The 21,778-nt window shown below is 30.6% G+C and overlaps 1 protein-coding gene across 1 annotated transcript in view; it reads left to right on the top strand.

Moving 5' to 3' along the window:
- The window catches only part of LOC107452042 (transmembrane protein 94-like protein l(2)k05819), a 107,859-nt gene that overhangs the window by 49,062 nt on the left and 37,019 nt on the right, over positions 1-21,778 (top strand). Inside the window, exons 8-13 of the mRNA XM_043052039.3 lie at positions 12,245-12,412; positions 14,017-14,245; positions 15,973-16,091; positions 19,258-19,379; positions 20,104-20,197; positions 21,459-21,567. Coding sequence (XP_042907973.2) covers positions 12,245-12,412; positions 14,017-14,245; positions 15,973-16,091; positions 19,258-19,379; positions 20,104-20,197; positions 21,459-21,567 — 841 coding nt within the window. The remainder of the gene's footprint in view (positions 1-12,244; positions 12,413-14,016; positions 14,246-15,972; positions 16,092-19,257; positions 19,380-20,103; positions 20,198-21,458; positions 21,568-21,778) is intronic.

Genomic DNA, 21,778 nt, shown 5'->3' with positions numbered 1-21,778 from the left:
ACTAGGTTCATTATATAAAATGACATACAGAATCTGAGCTTTTTGTTAAAAATTACCTTTATTGCAATTCTAAATGTGATATTTTTAGAAGTTTTTTTTAAAGTATATGTCATAAATCTTTATTTAATTTTTGTTTAAAATAACTTTCTAGTACTTCAAAAGTAAAAAATTAAAATTACAATTAGTTAAGGTGAGCACATAAAGATTAAGATCCATTTGGACATGAGGAAAGATGCGTTATTTATTGATCTAAATAATTCAAACATAAAATTTTAGTTTAGTTTCTAATTTTGATACATTTTATTCTCTCAAAGTTGTAATAGTAATTTAGGACAGTTTTAAAAATATGTTGCAAAACTGCAATTTTGTCATACTTTTTAAAGGTGTTTCATTTAAAATATAAAATTAAATCAAAGAAGAATGCCTAAATAATTTTCCTTTTGAGTTTTAAAAAAGAGATAAGTAGTAAAATTAAATTTTAAATTGTTTAAAACATTATTATTTTTTAAGTTAACTTTATGAATAGATAAATTAAGTTAAATTTTTCTTATATAATATAAGTTTTATATATATTGTGAAATAAAAGTTTTTTTTTTTAACTTCATGAAATTTAAAAAAAAAATTGTTTTTGGATTTATAAAACTTTTGAAGGCTTTGTGAAATCAATTCTATATTAAACTATTTTTAACACAAATGCGCATGTTTAGTATAACAATTTAATGTGATAATTTCTGATGACATGTATAATTGCCCTCCATTACATAGAGATTTTTCAAGGTCTTAATGTTTGTTTTAGCATTGTAAAAATGTGTACTTTTTTATTTTCAAGTAAAAAAATAATATTCATTGCTTGATTTGAAAAATGTACTGTAATTTTAATATCTTTTGAAATTAATATAAAATTTGAAGAAAAAAAAATAGAATTTGATACATTACAAATATTAACATATTATTTATGTTTCATAGCATATATATTGTACTTATTTGTATTATAAGAGTAAATAATATTTAGAACTAATCAAACTGCAACTGAAAATCTCATTTTACCTTAGTTTATCCAAATCATCTAATGAGCTGAATATCCCATTCTTTTCACTCATGGTTGAAATGTTTTCACATTCTTTTGTGTAGTCACTCTTCAGGCTCTAAATATTTGAGATGTCAATATTCGGTATGTCAATAATTGGGCTGTCAATATTTAGGATGTCAATAATCAGGATGTTAATAGTTGGGCTGTCACTATTCGAGACGTCTATATTCAGGAGGTCAATATTCGGGATGTCAATAATCTCAATTTTTGAGTTGTCATTATTCGGGATGTCAATATTCGAGAGGTCATTATTCAAGGTGTCATTATTCGAGATGTCGTTATTCGTGATGTCAATATTCGGGTTGTCAATATTTGGGCTGTCTATGTTCTAGTTTTTGTTCTTGGTGTTATCCTCTTTATTAAAAAGGGCCAAGATACGTTCGTACTCCACTTCAACCCATTCCGTGTACTTCAAGTACTCTTCGTCATCATAGATTTTAATCTCACCGTCATCGGATTGAAGTTCATCAGTAGAGCTTTTTAGCTTTTGGTCTAACAGCACATTTCTGTTTTCAACCAATAAAATGTCTCCATTTTCCTGATTGGACTTCTTAGATTTCGTCTTATCTACAAAATAAAGAAACTGGGTTAAGAATAAATTTTTTTATTTAAATATCATTATTTCATTCAATAAAGAAAAAAAGTTTGGCTTTAAGTCTATTTGCAATACTTTGAAAAAGAAAAAAATTTGATTTGTATAAAAACATGTAATACATTATTCTTATATTAATTTTTTTTCAAGCATTTTTGGAGAAAATTTATGTCTATCAAGTATTATTCAATATTTCTTTTAAATAATAGTATTACCTCGTTTTATTAGTCTATTTTTAGATTTCAAACATTAAACAAATATTCATTTTTTTAAATTAATATTTACCCTTTCTGGATCTCCTCTTATTTATCCAATTTTGAAAGGCAGTGAACACTTCAGGTAGGTTCACTTTTTTATTCCCTTTCTTCTGTTGAAGGACTTTTGGAACATGAAACCAACTCTTTCTTTTTTTAGAATCAATTTTAGATGATGATCCATTGATTGGCTCATCTTTGTCAGATGTTGTGACTTTCTTTTCATCTTTTTTCCTGGATAAAAAGCCCAATCGACTAAACCAATTCTTTTTCGGTTTTTTCTCAATTTCCTCAAAAGTTGAGGCGTCCAGGATATTTTCCACTTTTGTACGGCCAAAGAGGCTGTTTATAAGAGTTGTTTCATCCATGTCCTGGTGACGTTTTCGATTTGTTCTTTTCAGCTCAAGTGATTTGGCTCTTTTCATCTCCTCGATCCATGCACTCCCTTTGTCTGAAAAGCAGAAATTCTTGTTTAAGATTACTTATGCAGTTGTGGCAACTATTACGATTTATTCTTAATTATAGTGATTTTGTAGTTTAGAATATGGTTGAGTAATATAAAAAACGTTTTTTGAGAATTTTCGTAACAATCGGTTAGTAATGAATTTTTATTATTAATTATTTAATTTAGCATTTATTGGTTTCCCATATCTATTGTTCGCAAAGAATACTTCCATGAGAAACAATAAATTAAGGTTCTACTGTATTCAATTTTTTTACTGTGACCCATAGAAAGTTTGCGAGCTATTTTTGTGCACTTTTTGTATGGTGCAAAACTCTGTAAAAAAAATTCAAAACTCCAATTACATTTTTTAAAATAGGTTTTAAATGTGCCCTGGTAAAGTTACTCCTCCATTCTGGATTACTTACAAATAAGATAATTGAACATTATAGTGCATATAATAATGTCTAAAATAACTACAGCACATACAGTGATGCCTTCAGTGATGCTTTCAATTATGCGGTCTATAAGAACCGTTACAAGTGCGAGCCATTGTTCTTGCAAAGCAGTTGCAAGGGTCAGAAGCGGGTGATTGAGAGCGGATGCACGTCTTCCTAAAGCAATCCAAACATCCTCGATAGGATTCATGTCCTGTGATCGTGCTGGCTACTCCACGTGCTGAATTGTTTGTTGCTGAAGATAGTCATCCACGATGGTTACCGACCTGTTAGTTAATCCTTACCTATTGCGCACCAGCATAAGAGCGCATATAAACATCAAGGATGTCATCTCTATTCTCGTGAGCATAGAGATGATATGCAGGTCTATGCGCGTCCACCTAAAGTGTTACCACCCCACACACAGAGACACTGCCTCATTGGTATGCATCTTTTTTACGGATGTTTGATGGATTATATCTGATTCCAGGTTCTCTCTTAAATGACAGAAAGCCTGCTATCGCTTTAGAAGCTAAACCTGGACTCGTCTGTGTAAGTAACAGCCATCTAATGGATATGTTGTTGCACCTACTTCAAGTATTCCCTTCTATGGCGTGATAAGAGTAGTACGCAAATGTCTGGTTGCCTAGTAAACAAATATATCGTTCGTGAAGCTGTCTACGCACAGTAGACGTTGGGAAAATCAGAGTTGACTCGGATTTGCGGTTCTATTCCGTCGTGCACGCAACAACAAATGTCGATCATCTGTGTTTTTCACAGCATTTGGCAGTCTTTGGCTGAGCCTTCTGGATGCCGAACCTCTAGTTAGAAATTGTCGCCAATGTCCATGAGCCACAGACTCACATTTAGCTATCTGACATTGTCCTGCCTCTAGACTTCCAATAGATCTCCATCGCAGTTCTTCAGACAAATGACGCCTGGAGGACATTGTTTCAAATTGGCTATCTCAAGCTTCTAATTTCGAAAACGCAAAGAAATTCGCAGCGGTACATATAATTTTATTCTCATTACAGTGCCACTAATTTACATATTGCAGGTTTACTTGGCAATTCTTATTTGACAGCATGTTCAAATTTCATTGGGGTGAACTTATTTCGGGGAGAGTTATCGCTATTTTTGTAATTTTCCCTTTATTTAATTATAACTAGTGTACATCAGTGAGACCATATTCTATAAAATTATTTTCAATAACTTAGAGTCACATTAGTTTGTACTATAAATATAAATTACCTGATACATATAATAGAAAAGAAAAAAAACTGAAAACCTTTTTTTTTATTTATTTGTAAAATGTTTGGTGAAAATCAAGCACTTGCTTATCATTCTTAAGAAAGATTAGAAATTTAATGAAATATACGTAATAATATTATGTATACTTACATTCCGGGGGTCGTGGTCGTGGGTGCTTCATTCTCTCCAACTTCCAGTGGTGTATCAAAGTATTTTTGTACAATTCGCTCATTTTATCAAATGAATTCTTAAAGCTTTAAAAGTCAGACGCTAACTTTCAAAATGGTTGTAATAATTGTAAAAGTAGCTTTTTAATACCTTCGGTTGTCATTGTTAACAATTTCATTTTAACAAACGATTAAGCAAGAAAAATTTTTTTAATCATTGTTGCATTAATGCTTCACTGTATTGGTCCTTACACTTACATATTGTTGTAATTCCCGTACATTATTTAAGAAGAAAAAAAAGGATTATTCTAATTTAATTTGTAAAAACTTTCTTTGTAGGGGGGGGGGAGATTTTTTACGGTTCTTTAGAAAGAGATTTATTATCTTTCCCGCATTAATTTTGCTTATTAGTACATAATTATTTTTCCCATATTAGTTACTAATTATTAATGGATTTTAAATTATTTAGTTTCATGGAAAAGAGTTTTAAAAGACTATTAACATAATAAATGTAGAATTTCAAATAACTTTAAGACTACTGATTCTATGACGTAGCCGTCACATAACATCCTCGTTGATCAGTGATTTTACCTGACATAATGAATAAAAAACCTATTTTTTAACAATTACTAATACTAAACCATGGAGAAAATTCCATTTTTTAATCGTCTCTCGTGAGTGATATAATGGAAAATTTAAAACGATTTTTTTATGATTGGGGGTTAAAATTGCCACTTGTAGCCACTCATGAATTTCAGGACATTAGCACAAATGGCTTTGGTGTTCTTTGAGAGACACACTAACTTATTATAGATAATATATACACTATACTAACTTATTATACACACTTATTATAGATAATATTATAAAAAAATAAAAATTATGTTTTCAAGTGACCTAAAAAGAAGAAAATTATTCTATATTTGTCACACCTCTTTCATAAAACACAGAAATTTAATTTTTTTTAATATCAATTAATTAAAAATGAAGATGTGCCCTACATTTCTCGTTTTCATGTAACAAAATTCATGTTATATTTTTGTTTTTAACTTTGAAGACGTACGTAGCTTTCAGAAATTTTTAAAAAATTAGTTTGCTTAAGTTCAAATAGTCTTCTATTTCGCATCTTCGATTTCAAGGTATTTGCCAGATCAGCCTAGCTTTGTGTACAAACACTTTGCCATAAAATAACGGGAACTAAGCAATCTTGCATAGGGCAAAATTAACCGATCACTTAAATAAATGTGACAAATGGCATTAAATAGTTTGTTTCATATGCAACCCGATCGCCACTTTATTCGCCAAAAATGCACTTCATATATTCTAGATCACGTACTTTCAGCATCTCGTAATATTTATTCTAAGGGAAAGCTGTAACCATTTCGGAACGTTCAATTGTTTTACGAGTGTCCAAAATTTCTGGGGAACACAAGCTTCATTCGGGCTCAAATTAATTTAATATTGCTTTTTTTCCTCTTCTTTTTAATATTTAAAAAACAACAATTTTATTATTTTTAATATATCGCGTAGGGTAAAAACTTTTTCGCCGAAGGGAGATACCTCCGCGCCAACAGCAGCCATTACCGTGGTAGTTAACCTTTGTCCTAACGGGTTTTTGCATTCTAAAGCTGAAAGTTCGAACTACACAGTTGTGTTATTTGTTTGTCAAAACTTTATCATCTTGTTCAATAAAAGTGTTTAAAAAGGAGCTATCACGTCAACGGAGCAGAACGCTTATGTACTATGAACTTCGAACTAAGCTCAGTGCAATTGAATGCCACAAAAAAATTTGTGAAAGTTTAGGTTTCAGTACTGTTTTTTTATGATGCAGTAAAAGTTTGGTTTCGAAAGTTTAAAGGCTGAGAATTTCGACATTGAAGATGAGCCACGTTCTGGCCGCCCTATTGAGGTTTATTGTGATTAGTTGAAGCAAATCATTGCTCGAGACGAACTATTGAGTTAGTGCTTGACGTTTGCCAAAAAACAATAGTTAATGCTCTCAAACGCATAAATCTAACATTTAAGTTTAACCACTGGGTGCCTCACGAATTGATTGGTGAGCAAGAAACAAGAGCAAGAAAAAAAAGAGACCTGTTTGGCCCTGCTCAGAGATCATAGAAAAGAGAACAGTCTGGACAGAATTGTAACCTATGATGAAAAATGGGTGTACTAACAATAGAAGCCGTAAAGAAGGGTGGTCAGCACTCGGGGAATCAGTAAGTTCAGTTGCAAGACGAATGCTAACTAACTAAAAGGTGCTTCTCTGTATCTGATGGGATTGTTGTGGAATTATCTATAGGGAGTACCTAAAAAGCGGGTAGGCTATCAACAGTAAATTTTCCCGCAGTGGACTGATCGTTATGACTCGGTTCCCGGCAGATCACCGAAGTCAAGCATCACTGGCTGAGGTCAGTATGCGGGTAGGTAACCACTTGGATCAGTCTGCGTAGGGACCGAGGGTGTGTGGTATTGGTTCTCGTTAAACTGTTCTACCGTAGAGTGCTCGACTTCGCGTGCTGGTCGTCGGGCTACCAAAGCGGAGGTGCCATCCCCTCTGCAGAGGATCAAAATTGTGATGGCATGTCTTCGGATCATCCTCAGGGATGCTTCCCAGACCGTCGCCAATAGCCCATTGTGCAGCTCTAGTGCGACGTAAATGAACTACAACAGCAACAATAAGCTGTACAATATACAGAAATATGCTAATCAAAGTTAGCTATGCCATTCACGAAAAAACGAGTTTAGAAGGAAGGTGGTTCTTTTCATCATGATAACGCCTGGCCACATGTTAGTGCGGTAACCTACTGGATGCTCTACACGGAGTGGGATTGGGTGCAACATCCACCCTACAATCCTGACATGGAGCCTTCGGATTACTATCTGTTTTTACATCTGTAGCTGTATCTTGATGGCACAATCTGCCATTCAAATTATGAGGTCATAAATGAGGTCGATCGCTTTCTGGACTCGCGCACGCCACAATTCTTCACAAAAGGGATTGAAATGTCGCTAAAACGCTGGCAGATCATTGTTGATTTGAATGGAGATTACTATCCTCATTAGCTTAAATGATTTTGTATATAGTAGACCCTTGTAGTAGAAGGTGACTGATGCGCTTTAAATCTGATGAGTCATTAAGTCCCCCATGTTCCCATACCAAATCATTGCTCTGGGGGTACTGATCCAGGAGTTTCCTTGGCTTCTGGATTAGTTCAAAATCACTAGGCTATATACGGAGGTAAACATCAGTGGTCGTAAATCCAAAATTGGGTCGGTTTTTCAACGACGGTTATAAAATAAGGTATAAAATAAATTAGCTTTCATATGTTCTCATAAAGTGGACACTTCCACCATCCAGTTAGCCTATAGGGTCCATTCGCACTGCATCCGATGACCAGTGATTCCTTTGGCAGCCGACGATGCCTTTTTTTTTTTGGTGACCTGCGAACCGAAATATTAATAATTAAAAAGATTGTTATTTTATTGTGATAAAATTTTCCTGAAAATCTATTTGGATTTCAATCGTATATTTTTCTCCGTTACCATGAAAATCAGCGTAAAAACGAAAGCCACAAAATTAGCCCACGAAAATTTTCCTAGGGGATGTACCATTTATTAAAATATACTAGATCGCTTAGAGAAGATAAAAAATCCGATAATTCATCGGGGAGCTTTGTGTGGGAAAGATTACGTGGATTACGTAAAGATTACTGAAGATTGTGTGGAAAATATATGAACGGTGTTAAAGATTTCAAACTTGTGGTGAAATTTATCATTAAAATAAGAGATGGAAAGTGTTGGCTTTTTGAAATGCAGCTGGTGCAATTTATTTGAAGGAAATAAAGATTTGCTGCTTTGCAATCATGTCAAATGGTTGAATGCAAATTGATTTATGAATACGTTTTTCCAGAAAATATTATTCTAAGCATTGAAATTTTGGTTTGAGTGTAGCTATGCTGCTAAAAAATGATCCCGAAAAATGGTATTTGGTCGATTTTTTTTCTTTCGAATATTCGATTTTCGACCCAAATCACAATTCATCACCACATTCGACCCAATCGTATTCATTGCCGAAAAAGCGAAGGAAAAGTAACTAAGATTTACAATAAAACTGTACCGGAATACCGTATCAAAATGTGATTATTTAAATGCGTGTTTGAAAAATTCGCGTTTCGTAATAACATTGTAGTTAAATAACGGGATCGTCAAAATCACGTGGAAAAGTATAGCAAAAATTGAAAAAAAAAATATGCTGAACTGATGAATGTATGAACTGATGAATGCTGAACTGATGATGATGAATGCTGAACTGCTGATGATGAATGCTTAACTGATGATGATGAAAGCTGAACAATGACTGCTGAACTAATGAATATATGCTGAACTCGGCACGAATAAAGCGTGTCAAATACGCAATTGAAAATTCGCATGTCGTAATAAAATTATCGAAATTTTTTTCAGTACGTGGGAATGCATAGCAGTAACTGCCGAAAAAAATAGTTGGAAAAAAAAAGAAGAAAGAATTGCAAAAAAGAAAAGATAGAAAAAATCACTTAGATTTATAATGAAAACATCACAAATAAATTGCACCAAAAAGTGATTATTTAAATGTCGATCTGAAACTCGCGTGTCGTAATAATATCGTAATAAAAATTCTGGATTTTCGAAATCATGTGGAAAAGCTGAAATAACTGTTTAAAAAAGCATTTATATTTTCCATAAAATCGGCTTAAAGAAAGCGCGTTAAACATACATTTACTATAGAATCTGTTAAAATTGATCGTGTCAAAACGTGATGACTCAAAAGTGCGATTAAAAAATTTTGACATTTTTTTAAAATTTTTGTTAAATTTTTATTGTGTTTAGAAGCTCTACGGGCCGCACTTCAATTGTCGGCGGGCCGCAGGTTGTGCACCCCTAATGTACTGGATTTTTTCGTATCCATGTTGGCAGTTATGTTATTGAATTATCATGTAGTAACATTCACTCTTTATTGTCTAACCTGATGTAATATGTTAACTAATTTGCGCAGATGATTTTTTAAGATAGGGAATAATATATAAAAACGTACTTTTTCTATTTAAACATAGCTTCTTTTTTTTTGTGACGGATTTAGTTTATCCCAATATGGGATTTCCAATTCGAATTTTCGATTATCCAAGTATGGGTTAGAAAAGCATTCTAAAAAAATATGCTTCTGCTTGAAAATTTGAGCCCTCTTATGTTAACTTTACGTAGTTATATTTCAGTATCTCTAGAATTATTTATATGAATCTAGAAATTTAGCTCACTAAATAAGACTCGTTTATCCAAAGATAATTTCACGGAATTTTTTTTTTTAATAAATAAAAGTATTTATCATTTCTTATTATTTAATAATAATCAAAAAAATGTGAGTAGTAAAGTACACAAAGCTTAACATCATTTTAAACTGTAAAATTTTAGATGAACTCCAAAATTTCATTTGAATCGATCGAATAGTATCAGAGTAATAAGATTTCAACTTTCATATTTTTAAAAATCGATTTTCGTAAATATTCATTTCTGAAGAACTATATTTGAAATTTTGAATTTTGTCATTAAAAATTACATATTTTAAAGTGATGCGAAAATTTGTATTCAAAAACTTTTTGATCATTATTAAAATAAATAAGAAAAAAATTTACAAGGAACTTATATATGTACCTGTATTTTTCATGAAATTATCTTTAGATAAATTAATTTACAATTAATAATCGTATGTAAGCTTTTTTGATTCGCTCCAAAGACATCTAGAAACTTGCGAAGAAATTAACATTAATGTAGCCAAACGTTCGGCCGCTCACCTGACTCAACTGTTTTGAACCCTGTAGTGTATCTACCACTACAAATATACTATTCCAGTTCACTAGTATATAAGATATGTTAACTCGATTCTATGTTGGGGTACCTTTTTCATAGATGAAGGTTAACGTGGTTGATAACTACTGTCCCCACATTGGTGACCCGGACGTGATGTAAACACGCCTACCTTGGCAGAAATTCGCACTTCTATTTGAACAAGCCTACTTCGAAGGATTGTCCACATTGAACAGTTGACTTGCTACTTGTGACCACGACATTATCCACCTCCTCCCGCTGTTGCTACTCAGTCTCAATCAAACACAACGTCAGCCTGCATACACTCGACTGCTAATGGCAACACAGGAGCAACCACGACCGTGAACTTAATACAGCTCTCATGGTTATCAAAATGCACGGTGATTTTAATACAGCTCTCCCGGTTTCTCGCAAAACAGCAATGAATCAACTAGTGATATCAGTTCATCGAATTCTGTCACAGATATAATTCTGGTGTGGTGGCGGAGTACTGTAGTGTATCTATCACTACAAATATACTATTCCAGTTCACTAGTATATAAGACATGTTAACTCGATTCTATGTTGGGGTACCTTTTCATGGATGAAGGTTGACATGGTCGATAACTACTGTCCCCACAGACCCCAATATTCAATATTTTGATGGTCAAAGCTCTGAAACCAACTACGAAATGTATGCTTATTCAGAAAGAGTGTGTTTTTCCTGTCTGATTCTCTAACCTAAATTATCATCAACCCATATTAATTAGCATACTTGAGGTCAAACCACAAAGATTGCAAGTCAGTGTGAAAATTCTGTCGTTAGATTTAAAGATATTAAAATGTTCCGTTTTTTAGTTTTCGTATTGTACGTTTCATTCGACTGATATGCAAAGAAATTTTAGCTGTGGAACAAAGAGAGTAATAAAGGTATTTTTTATAAATTATACAATGTGTTTGTCTTATGCACACCGTCATGTGGGAAAGGTGTACTTAAATAAGTATGTAGTCAGCACATGTAACACATGCACAATCACATGAAGAACAAAGAACTTTAAACAAACTGAAATGACTAAGCAAACAGACTGTAGAGATCTTGAAATTTCTCCCTGGCCTGCCATGGCTCTGCATTCTGCAATCGTAGTGGATTTAGTGTTAACTAGGACAGCAGTTTTCAAATGGTGTTTCGCTGAATTCTAGGGTTCCGCTGAAGGCTTATATGGGTTCTGATGGTTAGGAATTTTTTTGACAACTTTGAAACTTGAAGAAATTATTAACGAATACATTTAGACCCTGTTAAAAACCTATTTATTATTCATTTAGTGTATCGGTTGTGTTCATGAAATTATTAATGTAAAATACCAATGAAAAGTTGAGGGTAATATTTTTTTAAAAGAATATATGATTTTTTAATGACAGTAAATGGAATCGAAATTAATTATGGAAATCATTTATTTTTTAATAATTACGTTAACGTTTTCCATTGAGCTTTTCAAATCATAATAAAAGTAATTAAATTCGTTAATAAGAAAATATGTTTCCTTAATAACCATTTTTAAGCATTATAGAAGTTCTTTTAAGTTTTCATTTCAACAAAAACCATAGTTACCCTTGTACATATACACTATAAACAAATTCATTACTAGAGTACATTCAGCTTCTAGACTGTGAATTCAACTGTCGGGGCATGAAGCATAATTTAAAATACATAACCTAAACATAACAGTATAACGAGAGAAAAAATTCAATCCTCTTATTAAATATTTTCAATATATATTGGTTAATAAGTTCATAATTGTCTTTTTATACTTCATTTACAAAGTAAGGGTTCCACCAAAAGAAGATCGTTTATTTACGGTTCTGCGGCCCAAAAAAAATTGGGAACCGCTGAGATAAGGGTGTACATGGATGTACCTCAAGGAGGGCCTTACAGCCTTACATACTGTAAATTTTTATTAACATTATTAAATATTATAATCGATTGTATTATATATTTTTGATATTATATATTTAATTGTATTAATCAATAGATCCTGTGTACTGATTAATACTATAAGTACTATTAGTAGTAAGTCGCTGTATAGTTTCTTTCAGTTTTTATTGTGAGATAAAATATATTTTTTAGGATATTCTTTTTACTATGCTAAATTTGAAACTGAATTGAATTCTTTAGAAGCCGCTCGATCCATTTGATGAGATGGAAGAGACGGAGGTACCATCTGTCATAGAAAGCTGTGTTAAGTGGACTGACTTAAAAAGCCTCATTTGCTGCCTTCTTTTCGGAACTGGAGGATATCTTTGGAGATCTGCCAATCTTCTTCAAGTACTTGGTAGCATAACAGTAAGATTTTTTTTCATTTTGTACCTATTTTTGGTTTTCTATCTATTTTTATTTTTGTATCTATCAAGTTTATTGTATCTTGAGGTACCTTTTGATAGATGAATAAGTTGGCATTTTCTAATGGTCTTTCCCCACATTGGTGATCTGATCACGACTACTTCAATGGATGGCCCAGAATGAACAGCTGACTTTCTATTTCTGACTGCGTCATCGTCCTCCTCGCACCGTTTGCTTCTCAGTCACATTTATACACAACGGTATCCACACTCGACTCATAATAACACAGGAGAGTCCTCATGCCCAACCATGAACTTATTACAGCTCTCATGGCTAAAGCTCAAAACCCGGTGACCTTAATCCAGCTCTCCCGGTCTTTCACAAATACAGCAACTAGTGGTATCCGTTCATGGAATTTCATCCCTGATAAAATTCTGGTGGGGGTGTATTGTGGCCTAACTACCACTACGATCATTAAGCATCAATTCACTAGTATATAATACATGCTAACTTGATTTAATCTTGAGGTACCTTTTGATAGATGAAGGATGGCATTGTCTAATGGTCTTTCTCCACAAACTATAACTTTACAATCCTTAGTTTCCCTATTTACTATTTAAATCAACATGTTATTAATGATGTTCAAAGATATTGCCCTTCATTTCATATTCTTCTTGCACAAACTTGTTACGATTTTAAAACTTATTGTTCAAACGTTCCTGTCCCAGACATTTCTGCCTTCTAAGTACAAGGCTACGTTATTCAATCTATAATCTGTAACAAAAGCATTCTGCTCTAGATAGGTATTTTGAATCAAAATAGTTGTTCAAAATAAAATAAAATTTAGAAAAAGATAAATATAACATAGCTGCGAGCTCTACTGGATTTTCCAGTAGACTACTCGATTTTGTCAGTTTCTCCTGGTCTACTGGTTGAATTTAAATTCTTCTGGTTTTTGTACTTTTTTGACAAATCTCTAAAATTGAGTAAGTTTCCTTTTAAAAAAATCTTTATTGAAATGGAATTTTTGTACAGATTTTTGCTTGCTTAGATATTTAAATAAGTATTACTAATACATAATGAAGTGTATCTCATTTATAGAAATCAGTTCAAAACTTTTTTTGTTCTAAAATGTTTAATTTGTTTTTAATCAAAACTCTGTTTTAAAATAAATTTTAAAAATTTTTTAACTATGTTTAAATAAATTAAATGTCTATTAATATTCGAAATTATGAGTCAATATAATACATAAGATTTCAAGTTCATTTAATGTTAATCATAATTAGAAATTATTGCAGTTTTTCTATTTTAATAACTATAAAAATCCCTAAAATTGTGTAAAATATTTAGTGCATTATGCAACAATTATTATGCAATTTCTGTTAGTTAGTGAAATCTACTGGATTTTTTTCCTTTCCATGTTGGCAGCTATGATATAACTATTTCATTTTCTATTTAAATAAATATTTATTGCTATTTAGATATTAAATATGTGTACTTGCTAATAGCGACAAGCTCACTATAACAGCAAATTGATATGCTATTACAAATGGTCATTAAAGCAGACTTTTATAGTATTTCATAAAAAATATATCTTCCTACATTAGGCTCTCTGCTGTGTGGATAAAAAGGGAATTCTGTCTTGGCCTAATCCTACAGCTGAAAAAGTTTTCTTCCTGAAGTCTCCGAAAAGCAAGTCGAACTCAGAAGACAGCACCCAAATGTGTGAAAATGCTGATCAAGAATCATCAGAAGAATTACAGCCTCTCAATGAACAAGTATTGGAGATTAAAAGATTCACCAAAATGAATAAAAGATTGGATGTTAAAGATCATAGTGAGTCAAACGAAAATTTTAGTTATTTTAGTTTATAAAAATAAAAGCAAAAATTTGCCTACCTAACTTTATACCATCATTATATTAGAATTTATCACCTCAAAAAATTATCACATCTGCCTTATTTTTCTCTCTCTCTTTCAAAAATATAACTTTTGAAACTTATTAAAAGAAAGCAAAACTAAGAATATTATATCCTTGCCACAAGCAAAAGTAAGAGAAAAAAAAAGGATGCACCTGTAAAAATTGACTGTAATTTTAAAAATGACTTTGAATGACTTTGAAAAATGATTCAATTTTTGTGAATGTATCTTGCTGTTTGTAGTTAAGATAGATAAACTAAGTATGTAATTACTAATATCATGTAATTGGATAATAAGTATGTATGTAAAACTTATTATAACAATTATTTTGATGTCAAAATGAGTTTTTTTTAATTTTCCTAGTCACCAACTTAGCTGATTAATAGCACTTAACTATTAATTGCTTTTTTTCTCTAAAAACCACAGGTATTCTTTTTTGTTAGTGATGAATGTAAAGTTAAAAAAGCAATTTAAATCATATTTTGTGTGATTTAAAGCATGTGTAGGATGACTGAAAAGATGTATATGTCATGGGCTAATTTAAAAATCTAGTTCTTTGCAAACTGCCAATGTTACGTTGCGATGAGACTAAAGAAAGAGGTAGGTAGTTCTCTAAATACCAGATTTTCGAATTAGCTTAAAATATATACAACAGAATAATGCTAGCAAACTGAGTTTCTCAAGTAAATTTATCCTTTTATTTGCATGTTTATAGGCATTCTCAAAACATAAAAATGTATTCAGTGTGCAGATAATAGATATAAAATTCACTCATTTTCTTCTCCTTCCTTCCTGTCTGTTGAATTTTCTAATAAATAGTGATTGGCTAAAAATAAATTACTTTGATATCTCCAAATTCTCGAATTATTTTTCTTCCTTTAAAAAATCTTTTTCTCAAATTTTGATTCTAAAAAAATGCTTTCTATCTAATACCTATGACAGGAAACAAAATAAATATTAAATATATATATTGAATGTATATGTTTTTCATTTCAACATTTCTCAGGATGTTATAATTATTCAAAAACTGAAATTAATTTTGAAATTTGTTTCATAGGAAATTTTGCAGCCACATTTATATTAGCCATTGCACAAATTTAATGTGTGCAACTAAATATTATTGTTGTTGTCTTGTTTTTATCAGTAAAATATTTCCAAAAGTTTAAAGGAGGAACTAAATGACTAGTAGTTTTTGACATAAAGTGATTTTTGTTTTTAGCAGAATATACGACAAGAAACAGCTTGGATGAAGTCTCTTGGGATGCTTATATGAAGTGATGTACTTGGGACTATGTATCACATCAAGCCATATTTTTTTCTTAACCAACATTTTTAGCCAATCTGTCCCTTTGTATTAGTTTCAGATAGATACACAATAGGAATTTTGATTTATCTTTGATTCGCCGCAAAATATACCAAAAAAACTTGTCGTTTATGCAAAAATCATAAAGTTATCATCAAAACTGCTCTTAAAATTTTTTTATTGGAATGCTTTAAAAATCTGACTGATCAATGTATTTGCCAGAAGCTCTTTTATTCAGTAATCACTTATTCCTGTGACATGGTCAATGTGAAGTCTTTTAGTTAATTTTTAAATTTAAACCTATGTATGGAAGTATAAGCCATTTAATTTTTTTTTACTAGTTTATCATCCAGGCAGCCAGGTTGAGGTATTAGATTTGACCCACAATCTGCACAGCCCATTTGGTATTCAGTTTGATGATCCCAACTGGAAACTCTTTCTCGGAAACTTAAAACCATTAGTATGTATCAACTCCATGTAAAATTTTATTTATTTTTTCTTTAATGCTGCATTTAGCTGTAGTTCTTGATTAAAGCTAAATAACGTTACAAAGTTCATAGAGTAACTTACAATATATAATTGTTTTGGTTCTGTAATAAAGAACTATTTCCGTGTTCAGACACTGATGTAGATTTTTTATGTTTAAGCTTGCACCCATAAGTATTAAACATGTAGTTGTAGTGTACTGTTTTTAAGATGCTATTTAACTGATGTTGTTTAATATGCTTATAGTGAAGTACTGAGAAATTGATAGTTCCTTTATAGTGGTATAAATAGAAGAAGAGAAATCGAAAATATTAAAAAAGCAATTAGAAACTACATTTCCAGTGGAAAAACGCACTACGCAAAAGAAATTTTGTAAGAAAATTGAAACCGATATAGTAATAAATAATAATAAATCCGAAACCGAAGAACAGAACAGACTACAAGTCCTCAACTAAGTTGAAATTTACAAAAAAAAAAGAAAAAAACAACGCCCCCTAATTTAATGCGCAGGAGGAAGAAAAAAGGATCAAGAAAACAATTGCCATTATTACTAGAAATGCTTGACTGGGGCAACTCAGCTAAGACTCGATCATGCCCTATTAAAAGAAAACAGAACTAATAATTTTTAATAATATTTTTAATTTTAAATTCAATATTACAGAAATTAAAAGGAAAACTCTTTCTTTCCAGATTAATTATTTTATTAATCTTTTATTATTTTTAAGTAAGTTTTTGAACATTGATTTCTTTTGTATTAGTTTAAGTATTATACTTTTGTATATGTTTTTTGTAATTTGTATTTTATTTCTCTCTACCTGTACTTTTGGCAAAACCTTTGGTGTACACAGAGAGCAATTTAGACATTTGTGGTGCTCTCTCGATCAAAAAGGTTTTGCATTTATGACTTCAGGGGCTGGTACGCCCTGACGACGTCAGCTTCGGTTGTCATATTTATTCATTTTTTCATTGTTTACTTCTTTTTAAATTCTAATAGTGGTATCAATTTACTTTTAGCAATCCTTTAAAATAAATATTACGAAATTTTTAGTCGGTGCAATAAGTTCCGAAATATATAATTGTGACTTTTAATTCAAAATAATGTAATACTTATCATAAAGGATTTAGAATCCATAATTTGGAATTCTCTTTTGTAAAATACGTCAAAAATCAGAGAAGATAAGTGACCGAAAAATTTGTTTTAGCGAGACAAATACTATGTTAAATGGAGAATATTTTACATGTTACTTAACTCTCCGATTGAAATTTCACTATAGGTTGTTATTTGTTATTATGGAATTTCAATGTTTTTGGGGACTTCTTACAGGGATTAGATTCTTCCGCGGATTTCCGCCTTTTTTCAGATTTTTCCATTTTTTCACCTAATTTCCGCTGGATTTTTTTTTTTTTTTTTTTTTTTTTGCTCAAGTTAAAATATTTTATGAGGAATTTAATTTTCCGCAGAGCGAAATTATTGAACTGCTCATTCCTCCCTCTGAAGTTTCTCTAAAAATCATTTCCTTGGGATAAAACTGGTTGACCTTAATACAGGGATGAGATTTTTTTCGCTTTTGTCTCTCGAATTTCAGCCTTTTTATTAAAAACTCCGATTCTCTAAAAGTTTCGTTTTTTTTAAATTTTTTTATATAAGTATCCCGCTTTTTTTTTTTTTGAAAATTCAGTTGTTAAAGTAAAATAATTATACTAATTTACGATTTTCAAAGAAAAACAGAAAATTCAAACTACGTCCTAGCTGCTAACACTTCCGCATTTTTACTTATATTTTCTAATTTCTCCGATTTCAAGCACAGAAAATAAGATTTTCCGTATTTTTTATCCGTCGGCGGGATAGTTTGTGTTTTCGTAATTCAGACGTCGCTGCTTCTTGTATTTTGGAGTGAAAGCAAACAAAAAAAGAGAAAAAAAATAGAGGTGGATTTGCGGTGAAAATATTTACATGCTCATTCAATTAATCTTGTAAATTTTTATTTATTATGTCTAAACAAAAAACAATACGAACAAGCCTTTTAGAAATCCCAAATTCAGACTCTGCAAATATCTCGATTTTTATTCACGCGATTTTAATATCAATCATCGATTTTCGTATTTACCTGATTTAAAAGTTGCGCATTGCAATTATTATTTACGCCTTTTAAATATCGTACATTATGACTCATATTTACGAGATTTAAAAGTCCAATATCGTGTTTTGTATTTATTAAAATCGTGATTTTATTATCGAACATCGATTTTCGTATTTACCTGATTTAAAAGTTGAACGTTGCGATTCTTATTCAGGCGATTTAAATATTGTACATTGCGATTCTTATTTACGAGATTTAAAAAACCAATATCGTGATTTGTATTTACGAGCTTTTAAAACTCTATGTAGCTACGCGAGCTTAAAATCCAATGTCGTGGGTTCGTTTTTGCGGTTGTAATATTGCGCGATTTAAAAATTATGCATCGTGTTCTAAAAATTACGCATCATGATTTGTATTTTCGCATTTTTTAAATTCGATGTTGAGTTTCATATTCACGTGATTTAAAAGACTCATATCGGGATTTATAATCACATGGTTTACAAGTTTAAAAATCGCACTTTTTTGTCAAATTTTTGTTTATATATATATTCTTGGATTTCCTCTTTTTTACTATCTGACTACTCTCATCCCTGTTCTTATGAAGTTAATTAATAAATTAAATGAAATTATATGCCATTGAAATTACTAGTTCCAAAAACAGAATCCGGAGACATATTATTTAAATGAATTTGTATATAAACCATTGTTTATAGTGGACTTACTGCTGAATCCAAAGGGGGCTCACTGTGGCAAGGCTCGACTGTATTATTATTTTTTTTAAACATTATTTAGCTTTGCTCATATAAAGCTCAAAACGACTGTTTTATAGTTGGATATTTCTCTTTAGTTTCTTACTATTCAAATTATATTTCCATAGTTGTTTTTATCAGAAATACTATTTTCTTACTTGCCAACATATTAAAAGTTTTTGTTGCAACATATTTGAATTAAATATTTTTTATTGAAGCAATGTTTTACACTATTCTGAGTATTATTTCATCGAAGAAAAATCAATCATTTCTTTTTTAAACTAATAGCTTTCTCTTTCTTTTTCTCTAGGGGTTGGGAATTTTATTGAATACATGTAATCCAAATATGCAAGAACATTACACAAAGTTTTCAGATCACATAGCGTGTGAATCTTTGTATAATGATGCAGCTGTACCTGTAGTCAACAAAAGGTATTAGAAAATGAAAATATTGAATAACTGTCATGAAAAATTATTTATTTATTTGTGTAAAATGATAATTAATTATAGAATGAGTTGCTGAAAGTATATTTTGATAGACCAATTGTTAGCAAGCATTTCAGCGTTAAATAAATCTGCATTTTACCCTATGGGTATTATATTGTCTTTTTTTAAAATGAAAATGTTTTACAAATTTTGAAATTTTCTCTAATATTTAAGTCTTAAAAATATTCCTATTAATCATAACAATTGCTGTCAAATTAATCTTGAATAAAAATTTTAGGTTATAAACTGATTATGAGAACTGTTCTACTAAAAATTGATTGAAAGAATTATGTATGGAACAAAATAATTTCCACAAAGTTATAATCAGGTTGTAATTAAAATATATTGAGTTATAAGTAGGTTATACATTATAAAAGTGAAGAGATGAAGCTATAGTTAGTTAAATATAAGAAACTTCAAAATTATTTGACAAATAACACATTAAAATTAATTTATTATGAATTAGTTTATTAAAATTAATCTATTGTAAATTGATTTATTAAAATTAATTTATTGTAAATTAATTTATTGTAATTATTTGTATTATTTATTTATTGTATACTGAGTTAAATTTATTAGACATTAATTTATTGTATATTAATTTTAATTAGTTTGCAAATTAATTTATTTAAAATGAAATTTTTATTTTATTTTATTATAATTATTTCAGGTGCCTCTGTGTGTTAGCAAAGCAAATAGGATTTTCAGATTCAGTTGTAGATTTTTATGAATTAGAGCAACAGCTAGGAATATTTAGACATGTGGTGAGTTATTTACAATAATATTAGTATTCAAAGCTAGCAATGTGTTGTATTTTTACTGGATTTTTTTAAAATTATAATTATCAAGTTCACCTGTGTGAATAATTATTGTTGTGTTTCTGCCTATTTGTGTTTTTGGAGTGCATCGTCTCTTACATGAGCATGTATTGTCTGTAATTCAGAATCGGGAATAAAGTATATCATTTATCTGATAATAAGTTGTGTTTTGACAATAACAGCGTGTGGTTTGATAGAGAAAGGCATAATTTCTAAATTGCATGCTTTTTTACTTAATCAGGGCTGATTGTGCTCCGGAAAAAATCCGGACTTCCAGATTTTTCGCTAACCATGATCCGGAGATCGAAGGTTCAGACGTTTCAAAAAATCCTTGATCACAAAAGTTTCTGGAAATCAAATTTTCAAAGGTGGAACTTAAAAACACAGTTTATTTTATTTGTTTGTAAGGGAGCGCCAGAAAGACACTTTACAAGCTTATATTCTAGATTAATATTCATTTTCTATCAGTAAATAGTTATTATAATCATAAACTCAAAAAAGAAAGACATGTTTGTAAATTTCAATTACTTCTCCAGGTCATCATAGGTATGTGTAAAATTTTAAATATATTTTAAGTAAACTAAGAAATATTGAGAAAAATGAAAAAGCCTTGTTTAAATTTTTTGCGATTTAAACTTTTTTTTTTTTTTTACTCAAGAAATTTTCCGGAATTTTGACTTGGGCTCACAATCACCCCTGCTTAATTGTGATTGTTTTAATTACTGTGATTATTCAAAAAAATGTTTTTGTTTTAATTCAAAATTTTATAATTTACAGAAGATTCTTCTTTTGATCCATGATTTCTTCATTTTTTATCATTCATTTTTTTTTTAAATTCTCTGATTTTTTATAGTTTTTAGAAAGTTGAAAAATAATTACGCAGCCAAAAAGTCTCTCATACATTTTTGTAAATGTTTAAAAACTAGTAAAACAAACTTTAATCCTGTGGATTAATGAAAATCAAAGTTGGGTATTTTGAGATTGTATTTTTCCAGGTACAAATTTCCATTTAAGCTTATCAACTTATTGCGAGCTATTATAAACTTTGATAAAATAAAGTGATATGAAATAATCATGTTCAGAAAAGTATAAAACAGGAGACTTGCTCGCAAGTTTGGAAAATCTATTATTTCCATAATGTGTACATTCTGTTATGCATTTAAAATATTTATATTTAAGCTTCAATTTAAATATTTCTTCTTTGTAGCACCCAGAAGTTGTTCAGAAAGGCAAGTTGGCTAAATCACTCAATTTCCCTCGTCTAAAAATGCCATTCCCTAATATGTCTTGTGTGATTGTGAAAGATCTCCATAGAGGTAATCATTTTCTTTTATCAATTTTTTTTTGTCATTATTCCTCTTTGTGTGATATGTTTTAGTTGTGTTTTGTTTTGTAAAAATGTTAATAATTTTTTTTTCTTTTGTTAAAGCGAATCCTTTCATCTTCAGTCATTACTGTTACTCACACTTTCTTATCCCATACTTTCAAGCAAACCTTGTTATTAAGTGAAGTTCTCCCGAATATAAA

Source organism: Parasteatoda tepidariorum, chromosome 2 (genome assembly GCF_982258835.1).
Source record: "Parasteatoda tepidariorum strain Cologne lab strain chromosome 2, Ptep-v5.0, whole genome shotgun sequence".
Lineage (NCBI taxonomy): Eukaryota > Metazoa > Arthropoda > Arachnida > Araneae > Theridiidae > Parasteatoda > Parasteatoda tepidariorum.
The sequence above is the reverse complement of the archived record's forward strand: the minus strand, read 5'-3'. Positions and strand labels throughout refer to the sequence as shown.